The sequence below is a fragment of the Danio rerio genome, chromosome 16 (assembly GCF_049306965.1).
Source record: "Danio rerio strain Tuebingen ecotype United States chromosome 16, GRCz12tu, whole genome shotgun sequence".
In the NCBI taxonomy this organism is placed as follows: Eukaryota; Metazoa; Chordata; class Actinopteri; order Cypriniformes; family Danionidae; genus Danio; species Danio rerio.
In genome coordinates, this window is record NC_133191.1 from 14,066,761 (window position 1) to 14,078,781 (window position 12,021).

General features: G+C 35.0%; 1 protein-coding gene across 5 annotated transcripts in view; it reads right to left on the reverse strand.

The window, feature by feature from the left end:
• Positions 1 to 6,473: 6,473 nt before the first annotated feature.
• Positions 6,474 to 12,021, reverse strand: part of ttyh1 (tweety family member 1) — a 62,144-nt gene continuing 56,596 nt past the window's right edge. For 2 of the 5 annotated variants that reach the window (XM_003200152.7, XM_009292145.5), the window contains exons 14-15: positions 10,063 to 10,141; positions 6,474 to 7,005 (exon numbers count right to left, since the gene is read on the reverse strand). In XM_003200152.7, the coding sequence (XP_003200200.3) occupies positions 10,103 to 10,141 (39 nt within the window). In that variant the 3' untranslated portion in view covers positions 6,474 to 7,005; positions 10,063 to 10,102. The remainder of the gene's footprint in view (positions 7,006 to 10,062; positions 10,142 to 12,021) is intronic. The other 3 variants (XM_009292146.5, XM_009292147.5, XM_021472973.3) reach the window with 3 other exon arrangements.

Consider the following 12,021-nt stretch of genomic DNA (forward strand, 5'->3'; position numbering starts at 1 on the left):
ATTCTCCAAAACCGCTTGCCAAGCGTACGATTGAATTTCATATTTGGAATCACCAATACAATTAAACTACATCTGTCTCTTTAGTTTCATTATTAAACGTTCAAATCATACAAAACCTGCAGAAACTCACATCTAGTCCGAGCCCCTTCTCTGAAGTATCGTCAGTCTATAGGGATCGATGATTGGCTCCTGTACTTTAAGGCGGGCTTTTTTTGCCGTAAAGTGATCGACAATTGGCTTCTTTACTTGAAGGAGGGCTTTAGTGGCCATATAATGATTGACGATTGGCTTCTCTACTAGAAGGCGGGCTTTATTCCCCATATATTGTTCAACGATTGGCTTTTCTACTAGAAGGAGGACTTTAGTCGTCATATAATGATCCACGATTGAAGGCAGGCTTTAGTCGCCATATAATGATCAACAATTGGCTTCTCTACTAGAAGGAGGGCTTTAGTCGCCATATAGTCAACGACGATTGGCTTCTCTATTAGAAGGCAGGTTTTATTTGCCATATAGTGATAGACGATTGGCTTCTTCTACTAGAAGGTAGGCTTTATTCGCCATATAGTCAACGATGATTGGCTTCTTTACTAGAAGGCGGGCTTTATTCGCCATATAGTGATCTACGATTGGCTTCTCTATTAGAAGGCGGGCTTTATTTGCCATATAGTGATCAACAATTGGCTTCTGTACTAGAAGGCGGGCTTTATTCGCCATATAGTGATGTACGATTGGCTTCTCTATTAGAAGGCGGGCTTTATTTGCCATATAGTGATCAACAATTGGCTTCTGTACTAGAAGGCGGGCTTTATTTGCCATATAGTACTAGAATGCGGGCTTTATTCGCCAAATTGACTGTTACACATTTCCCCATTCAAAACAATACGAGTGACATGTCTTGTGTACTCTAGTCTTTGGTAAAACATATGCTGTATAAGTTGGCAGTTCATTCCGCTGTGGAATAAAGAGACTGAGCCAAAGGAAAATGAATGACTGGATGATCATAATTGTTTATATTCATGAGTTTATCTCTCCTTCAGGCTGTAGTGACAGATGTTTGCGTTTTGGTGAACTTGTTCTTCTATTTTATTTATTTATTAAACAGAGACAATGCTTATTAATCATTAGTGAAAAACAAAACTGTGAATAAACCACAAGGGCTAATTTTCATCTGAGGCCCCTGACAGATTTTAAAACGGCAACCTTTAAATAAGAAAATAAAAAATTATTACCAAATATTACACATAAAGTATCAGTAAAAATTCACATAACGATAGATACAAAAATTGATAGCAATTTTATAAAAACTAGAAATAAAAATGACATGGATACAAACTGGATTCACTTTTTTATAAACTTTTAGCCGTTTAGCTGAAATTATCAGGAGAGACATTACACTGTTCATTTAAGCATTATTTGTTTAAAACGACTATTTATTTATAGTTTGACTTATTTTTAATATAAAATAAATCATTCAAACTTAGTTATATTTGCTTTTTGTTATATTACGTTTGAGTGTTTGTTTTTTTTAATCTTTGATATGTTTGACATTTATTTTAAGTCAGGTTTTGAATAATTTAAGTCATAGTATAGGCAATAATAGCCACACTGCTGGATAATGCAATGTATGTGTGTCTTTTTATTTGGTTTTGTTGTTGATTTAGACCAGGGGTTCTCAACCTTTTTTCTTAAGAAGGAACAAAAACCAAATATCATTGCAAGCCGTGGGCCAAAGGTAAATATACCATACTATAAAATTCTATAGCTAATTTATTAATACAAAATATTACTTTAAATCATATTAACTAATTCAGTCTAATTTTTAAAATTAAAATTGCAATCCCGGGTGTCACGGGGGTGCAGTGGGTAGCATGATCGCCTCACAGAAAGAAGATCGCTGGTTCGAGCCTCAGCTGGGTCAGTTGGCATCTCTGCGGAGTTTGCATGTTCTCCCCATGTTGGCGTGGGTTTCCTCCGGGTGCTCCCCCACAGTCTGAAGACATGCGGTACAGGAGAATTGAATAAGCTAGAATTTCCATAGTGTATGTATGTGAATGAGTATGTATGGATGTTTCCCAGAAATGGGTTGCAGCTGGAAGGGCATCCTCTGCGTAAAACATATGCTGGATAAGTTGGCGGTTCGTTCCGCTGTGGCGACCCAGATTATTAAAGGGACTAAGCCAAAATGAAAATGAATGAATGAATACAATTATGTTTTTATAGCACAGCGGTGTTCAATGCTGAGTACACTGGTCAAGTCAAGCAGAATCAGCTTTTGTCTCCATTTGAAACATTTAATTTCCATTAGCTTTTTTGGGCTTAGCAATAAAACAAACAAAATAGCAAAAAGTTACATTTAATTAGAAATTACAATCTCTAAACCGTGCCCATCATTCTCCCTCTCTTGTCAGATGGGATGGTGGGCCAAATCAAAGGTTACCATGGGCCAACTTTGGCCCGCAGGCACTAGTTTGGGCATCTCTGATTTAGATTTAGACTAAGATATACATTTGAAGTCATAATTATTAGCCCCCCTGTTTATTTTTCCCCAATTTCTGTTTAATGGAGAGATTATTTCAGCACATTTCTAAACATAATAGTTTTAATAACTCATTTCTAATAGCTGATTTATTTGATCTTTACCATGATGACAGTAAATCATATTTGTATATAGTCTACATATTCTGTAGACTATTGAAAAAATAAATAGCTTAAAAGGGCTAATAATATTGAACTTAGAATGGTGTTTAAAAAAATTAAAACTGCTTTTATTTTAGCCAAAATAAAACAAATTAGAGTTCCTCTGGAGTTTCCTAAAATTAAACATCATTTGGGAAATATTTGAAAAAAGAAAACAAATTTCAAAGGGGGGCTAATATTTCTGACTTTAACTGTAAATAATGTTTAATATTTTATTGAACAAAGTCTGAATTTAATGACAGCTTTAAAAAATGTGCCAAAAATAATCAAATATATTATTTATTTTATCAACTGTAGTATGTTATTGGATGGCTTTTTGTTCTTTGCATAATTTGTAATAGATTAGTAATGCTTTTAGGTAACAATAAGAATGTTGGATAAATCTCCAAATTGTATTTTGGTGGTGTGTTTATGTTATTATATCTACTCTGTTGCTTTTGTATTTAATGTTGACTCATTTTTGTATAATTTATAAAGGTTCATTTATATTTAATGTAATATTAATATTTTCTTAATGTAATAAATAATGTTAAAGAATATGACATGGGGCAAATAATTGCCCCTTAATGTAAAACACCAGACAGTAAGTAATAATGGTTGAAGTGTATGAATATATATGCGATTTATCTGTTTTAAATTAGATTTTTTCCGATTTCATTTCTCTCTAGACATTTGTAAAGGCGTTATGGCGGCTCAGTGGTTAGCACTGTCGCCTCAAAGCAAGAAGGTCGCTGGTTTGAGTCAGGGCTGGGCCAGTTGGCATTTCTGTATGGAGTTGGCATGTTCTCCCCATGTTCACAAGGGTTTCCCTTCGGTTTCATCAATATAAAGACGTGCCATATACAGTTGAAGTCAGAATTATTAGCCCCCTTTCAATTTTTTCTTCTTGTTAAAATATTTTTCAATTGATGTTTAACAGAGCAAGAAAATTTTCACAGTATGTCTGATAATGTATTTTTTTTTTCTGGAGAAAGTCTTATTTGTTTTATTTAGGCTCAAATAAAAGCAGTTTTGATTTTTTTAAAATACCATTTTAGGGAAAAAAATTAGCCCCTTTAAGCTATTTTTCTTCTCAATAGTCTTCAGAACAAACCATCTTTAGGCAATAACTTGTATAATTACCCTAACCTGCCTAGTTAACCTAGTTAAGCATTTAAATGTCACTTTAAGCTGTATAAAAGTGTCTTGAAAAATATCTAGTCAATTATTATTTACTGTCATCATGGCAAAGATAAAATAAATCAGTTATTAGAAATGAGTTATTAAAACTTTTAAGTTAGAAATGTGTTGAAAACAAACAGCTCTCCGTCAAACAGAAATTGGGGAAAAAATAAACAAGCGGTCTTATAATTCAGGGGGTCTAACAATTCTTCAACTGTAGGTGAATTGAACAAACTAAATTGTCAGTAGTGGATGAGTGTGTGTGTGTGTGTGTGTGTGTGTGTGTGTGTGTGTGTCGCGTGCGTGCGTGCGTGTGTGTGTGTGTTGCGGCTAGAAGGGCATCCACTGGAATAGTTGGCGTTTCACTCCGCTGTGGTGTCTCTGAAATAGAGACTAGGCGAACAAAAATAGAATTTGTAAAATTCTAAATTAAAATTCTAAATGACTGTATTATACAAAAATGGTTTGCTTTAAACGTTTGGAAGAGTCAAATAGCATGAGTTTTACATTTAAGGCAATAGACTTCATTTATTCATTCATTTTCATGTCGGCTTAGTCCCTTTATTAATCCGAGGTCGCCACAGCGGAATGAACCACCAACTTATCCAGCAAGTTTTTACGCAGCGGATGTCCATCTCTGGGAAAGGCAATAGACTTAATAACTTAAATAACTTTATATAACAAATACTAAAAATAATCTATTCGTAAAATATTTTAACTTATAAAAAAGCTCATTTCTGCTGTAACATAGATATAACCTATTATGTTTAAATTTCAAGATGCTTGTAGCACTTTGCATGAACAGGTATAAACGTATAAAACACACGCACACACACACACAAAAATATTCAGACCTCCTATGTTTGTTACTGTATTTTTTATTTCATTTATATTAGACTCTGTAGTGAAAAAGGATGCCATTCAAAAGGAGCATTAAACCATAGAAACTCATTTTTCAAGGATTAACAACAGGCCGAGAGCCAAGAGAAGGGACCAATGCAATTCCAAATGTATATACGATATATATACTGAACATGTCAAGAAGACGTCTGATACACACACACAGAGATGGTGTTCGCAGGATGTCCTGATGATTATTGCTGCTTACATTGTAGCCATTGCATTGCAATTGGCGAAACGCAATTGTATTGCTCAGAGCCAGCAGAGGAAACACACACTAGCCCTCAACAATCTTTTGTTTTTTTCAATTGATCATCAAAATGCATTAACAATCAACATTTATACAGTGAATATATATTTATATATATATATATATATATATATATATATATATATATATATATATATATATATATATATATATATATATATATATATATATATATATTTGAACCCAGAAGTTTACACACACTATTAAAGTCAGATGTTCATGTGACTAAACTTTTTCTCTTTTAGGCAAGTTTGAATTATCACATTTGTTTCTGTTATGCTTAATAGCAGAATAATGAGATATTTTTTGTAAAATTGTTACAACTATAATGCCTCTGAAAAGCTCAGATGATGGTGTTAAGGTTTTGGAAGTTTCTGATTGGCTAATTGACAACATTAAATTAGTTAATTGGAGGCACAACTGTAGAATAATATTTAAGGAAAACCTCAAACACACTGCTTCCTTGTGTGACAACATGGAAAAATCAACAAGCCAGAATCAACAAAAAAGTCACATTACAATTTGCAAAATTACACTGGGAAAAAAGAATAATTTTTGCAGACATGACCTGTGGTCTGATGGAAATGAGATTGAACTGTTTGGCCATAATGACCGGTGTTACATTTGGATTACAAAGGGATAGCTTACAAGCCTAGGAACACCATCACAACTGTGAAGTATGGGGGCGGCAGCATCATGTTGTGGGGCTTTTTGCTGCAGGAGGGACTGGTCTACTTCACAGGACAGATGGCATCATGAAGAAAGAACATTATGTAGACATGCTGATGCAACATGTCAAGAATTAAAACTTGGCCACAAATGCTCTTTCAACAGACCATGACCCTAAGCATACTGCCAAATTAGTTCAAATGTGCTTTAAGGACAACAAAGTGAATGTTTTGGAGTGGCCATCACAAAGCCCTGATTTCAATCCTATAGAAAATTTGTGGGCAGAGTTAAAAAAAGCTTGTGCGAGCAAGACAGCCTACAAATCTGACTCAGTTACACCAATTCTGTCAGGAGGAATGGGCAAAAAATCCTTCAAACTATTGTGAGAAGCTTGTGGAAGGATACCCAAAATATTTGAGCAAAGTTATACAGTTTAAAAGAAAAGCTATAAAAATACCAAGGAAATGTATGTAAATGTTTGACTCTCTAGAAATTAATAAAAAAATGTAAAAAATAAAATTCTCTCATTATTCTGGCATTTGGTAAATGTAAATTATTTAAGTAATCCTAACAGACCTAAAATATTAAACGTTTAGTATTTACCATCAGACATTTTAAAAATGGTTATGTTCCTTTTTTTAGAGTGTATGTAAACTTCTGGTTTCAACTGTATATATGTATATATATATATATATATATATATATATATATATATATATATATATATATATATATATATATATATATATATAAACATTATTCGTATATTTTTTATATAAATAATCATACCAGAGGGTATACAAGGTAGTACAGCATCGCCACTTATAAAATAGGGTTCTGTCAAATATTTAAAAAAGAAAGGTGAAGAGAAAACTGTATAATCATACAAAGAAATTGTGCCATCGCCACTATGTTTCTGTGACTACATATAACAATATCAAAACTCCAAAATAAAGTGGTTATACGTTTAAAAATAGAGCACTACTGTAACGTCAATACCATCTTGTTTCCACCAGCTATGTACAGATTGACACTAGAGGGAGAGGAAGTGACGGGGTTTTCGTAAGTCTGTTACACCCAAATGACTCAATGGTACTGACGCTACGCACGGATATTTAACACGTAATGTTTTAAATTAGTCTCCCGTCTCATAAAGTGTCCATCCATATGAAAACTAAACCTGGCTATATAGCTTTCTTTTCTATTATACAGAAAAATAATTAGTGCGAGTACAAGTTTCTTGAATGGGAGGGGTTGGAGTGTGATTGACTGCCGCCGTAGCCAGTCAGCATGCTGGGAGAGTACTGTGAAACCACCGGGCAGATCCGCAGTTCAGGAGAGCAGAGAAGGGAAAGAGAAAAGAGAGTAATATTATTATTTTTTAAAAATCTATACCTGTGTATGTATGCATGTGTGTATATATAAAAACATACAGTTTTTACAGAATTACTTTTAAATCCTTCGCTAAGCTCCACCCTTAGATACTGTTGTTCATGTTTCAGATAGCAAAGTCATTTATTTTTATTTACATATATTTATTTGAAGTATTTTAGTAAAAAATACACTGAACTGTGAAGCCAAGGTCAAACTAGAGTTTGCGATTGAGAAATTCTGTCGTATGGCACTGCAAAAAGGGGCGGAATTAAACAATATGATTAGACATATAACAAAGCGAGTGATTGCTCCATGTTTTAAATTCCTGTCCAGAGAGGTCATGTTTTGATCCTTGATTGGTTTCACGCGGTTAAGTGATGCGATTTCGCAGGTCAGAGTTCACTAAGCCAACTGCAAAACTTGACGCACAAACTTTAATTTCTGGTCTGACGCATTCGCGTGTGTATGAATGGAAGTCTATGGGGAGAAAAATGCAGTGTGACCGCAGCTTGATATGTAAACTCAAAACTGGGAGAGTTCATATCTGAACTGCAAGAATTAAACTCAGAACTGTGAAATTTGAGATGAAATGTGAGATGAAATTGTGAGATGTACAGGCGTAAAATCAAACCTATGAGATAAACTTGGAACTCCAAACTGCCAAAGATTTGAGTGAAGATTTAAACTGTGAACTGCGAGATGTAAACGTCAAACTGCAAAACGCCAATTCGTTAGAGTTGGATGTAAACTCAAAACTGCAAGATGTAAAGATTTATACCTAAAAATGCATGACGTGAATGTTAAACTTCAAGATGTACACTCAGAACTGTAAAAGTAAAGTATAGAACTGCAAGACATCAGTTCAGAACTGTGAGACGTAAATTCAGAAGTGCGAGTCGTAATAAAAGCTTAAATTTGTAAATGCGAGATGAAAGTGTGACAAGCAAAGCTGTAAACTCCAAACGTTGAGATGTAAGAACTGTGATGGTGCGATTACACCAGATATGAAGCAATTAAGCACAAGTGATTCACATGTTAAGTCAATGCAAAGGCGTAATTAGATATCATGCAGCTATTCGCGTGAATGATGCGAATCGAGTGAATGACATGGTGCGAACTGAGCATTTCAGGAGTTTGGCGTGCTTAACGTGTGATTTGCACAAATCGCTCAAGTTTAAAAAAATCTGAACTTTGCTGGACATTCGAGCTATGTTAACCAATCAGGAGCTTGCTCTAGTATGCTCAGGTATTCTGTCTGAATGAGGAAACTTCAAATTCTCCAAAACTGTTTGCCAAGCTTACATTTTTGGATTTACCAATAAACTTAAACAACAACTGTCTCATAAAATTTTTTTTTTAAACGTTTGAATTAAACAAAATTGGCATATTTTCAGGTTGCCTGAGCTAATGCGCATGCGCACTCGGAAGGAACGAAATCACGGTGGCGACCTGCTGGAAACGCAGGCCTGTGTAGTTCTACAGCACAGAGAATACAACCGGCCTCTGAGTGAGCTAAGAGAGATTCACGTGAGCTCTACTGGTCCTCCTATTGGCTGTCGCTCAAGGAAGTCACTCTTCATTAGTATAAAGTTGAATGATTCTCTACTTCTTTGCGTTGCTAGACACGCCCCACCTGGTCACTAACGGTCGCTGTCGCTCATGTAGACGGAGGTCTCTGGAAGTCGCTCACTATCCGTTTAAATGAACAGTCAATTGTTGCTTTTGCCGATGCGAGTTGCTCGTGATGTAAATAAGGCTTAATGTGTCGTCAGATCACGCTGCTCTTCTGAAGTAATTCACAACTTGGTCTTGATGGCGAATCTCTTCCAGAAATGACAGCGACTCTTTGTTTACAAGATTGTGGGCTTTTGAGTAGTTGCTGTCATGTGATGTGCGCTTGACAGGGTGAACTGTACCTCACATTTGTTTCATACAGATTACAAAGCAAAAAAGTACAGATTTTAAGCTTTTGGGATATATTTCTTATGTCTGTGTAACAAGTATATGCTGAGATTCCAGTCCTAAACACACACGTCTGGTCTAAGCTTTTCCCCCAGAGAAACGTCAGTCTATAGCAATTGATATATGGCTCCTGTACTAGTAGGCGGGGGTCTTCATTCGCCATATTCCCCATTCTTGTCTTGTGTATTCTATGGTCTTTGGCTGGGTGCACCTCTGAAGGATCCGATGGTGCCAGAAATGGTGCCAAACAAGTCCATGCTGTTTTTCAGCCTTCCATAACCATGTCATCCATTTTGCAATGAAAATTGAGTGATTTTGCATGACATGAATTTCACACGCAAATTAAATGAACTGCACGCACAAATAAAGCGAATAAACTCAAAATGCTCAAGCATTTAATTACACGACTTGACTATCGCAATTTACTTCTGGTGTAAACGCCCCCATGAGACGTAAAGTAGAAACTGTGAGACTGAAATTCAGAACTATGAGACATAAATATGGAAATGTGAGATGAATGTGTAAAATGTAGAGGCGTAAACTCCAAATTATGAGTTGTAAACTTGGATCTGCAAGATGGAAACGTGGAACTGTTAAAATTTAAAACTCCAGTCTGTGAGACATAAAGTTTTAAACTGGGAACTGCAGGATGTACACTGGGAACTGTCAGACGTAAACATTGAACTGTAAGATGTAATTCCGGAGTCGTGAAAAATAAACCCGTAACTGCTATAAGTAAAGATTTAAACGTCATGATGTAAATGTTAAACTTTGAGATGTAAACTCAGCACTACAAGATACAAAGATTTAAAGTCAAAACAGTAAGATGTAAACATTGAACTGCAAACGTAGGCTCGGAATTGTGAAATTCAGGCAGATAGCGATTGGTCAGTAACTTTTTAAGGTGGAGCTTAGTGAATAGTCGTTAGGTCTGCTCTGTCTTTGGGTCTGTTTGAATCTTTGCTTGTTGATTTTTCTGAGAAGGCCAAAGATCGTAGTGATGCGACAAAGACAAGGGGACTCACAGAGGGGGGTGGGGACTGTCTGTCACTCAAAGGCAGGTTCTCATAACCAGGGTTGCCATTGGAGGAAACGTTTGGAGTCCTGCATAAAGAAAGAGAGAGGAGCAGAGAGGAACCAGGTCAAGGGGACAATGGAGACGAGAGGAAACGGACAATAAAGAGTGACGTGCAGGGAAGAACCAGAGCCAGGAGCCGGGGTGGAGACAGGAAGAGAAAAGTTGGAAGAGAGTTAGAGAGAGGCGACATTTTTCACTTTTTCTAAGAGAAGATTGTTTTGATAAAGAAGTGAATTCTATACAAATATGCTAAATATATATATAAATGTATAGAATATGGATTTATTTTTGCATACATTTATTTTAAAGCACATGGAAATGTGATTGAAATGAGAAAAGATGTTTATGGGTCAAAGACGGGTTCTCTTGGATTTTTTTATTTATTTATTTATTTTTTTGTCTTAACATTAGAATTTATAGGTTCATAGCCAGCCTGATTAAAGGGTGGGGGTGTTCAGGGTTAACTTTTACAGTTATTCTTTTCATTTTCTATTTAATTAAGTAGAGATGTAAATGCTGCTTTTAATGACATTTTAAGCAGTTTTTAGCTTAATTAGCCTGTCAGATGATCTTCATAATTTTTTTATGTAAAAAAAAATATTTTCTCAACATTTAAAATAAAGATATATATATATATATATATATATATATATATATATATATATATATATATATATATATATATAAGTATTTTTTAAAATGCAAAGTACATCATATATCATTAGAAAAAAGAATAGGAATCTGTTTTAAATTAAAAACTTTAGTCTACCGTTCACTTATGTCAGATTGTGTTTTCTAGCAGCTGGATATTGAACTCATGAAAAAATATTTGTTTGCATTGGGCAAAACTGATTAGCTGAAGTCACAACAAATCGACAGCCAACAAAAGGTTTCCGCTTGGTCATAAAGCCTTTTTCGATGGGCTATTTTTACTACACTGTAAAAATGCTGGGTTCCACATAATCGATTTGTGTTGGGACAACATGAAGGAATTAAGTAATTAGTTTTACAAATTTAAGTGGATTGAACATAAATCAATTTAGTTGTCCCTCCCAAAAAAAAAAACCTCAAGAATTGTGTTGTTTCGGCTCATTTTAAATAAGTAGTTTGAACAAACAGCAAACATCATTTTTTGAGTGTACTTATGATGGCATAGAAGTCAAAATAAGACAAATGAGCTCATGTATGGCACAAGTTTTGGACCTTTCTCAGTGAGGGGTGGGTCTTTCGAACTCCCTGTGGCTACAGGCCTGATTTATCATTTTATTTATTGGCAAAATTTGACCAACATACATTTTCAGCTCACATACAGTATTAGAAATGCACTACATTACATTTTCAAGCTGATCATTAAGACTGATATCTGCTGAAATAAATAGTTTATATAAATTATACATAACATAAATTATACCTATATTTACTTGACTGATTATTAATTGAATGATAAATAAAAGGACTAAGCCGAAGGAAAATTAATTAATTCAAGAAATTTGAAAGAGACGGAAATAAAAACAGTTTAACTTCTATCCATTTCGACTAGTTGTTTCAGAATAACTGCTCTCAGTCAAGTACAGAAAACACAACATAACTCAAGTTAACATGCTTAACTACATTTTGAGGATCAAATTTAGATTTTGTTTTTGAATGTTATTTTAAGAGTTCACACTTAGCTGATGATTGATTATAAAGTGTGTTTGGCATGCTGTTCTGGGGAGAGCCCTGAGCTCATAGAATCCTCGAGCCCGGGGCTCTCTCCCGCTCGCAGGGCAAGAGGGGAGTTTGAGCTTAGGTAGATGTTGAGAACTCCTCTGCTATTTATGGTTAATGACAAATTAGAGATTGCTACAGAGAGATATACTGCTGATTAAGCTCGTATATGGTGCTAATTTGGTTTAGTCAATTCACC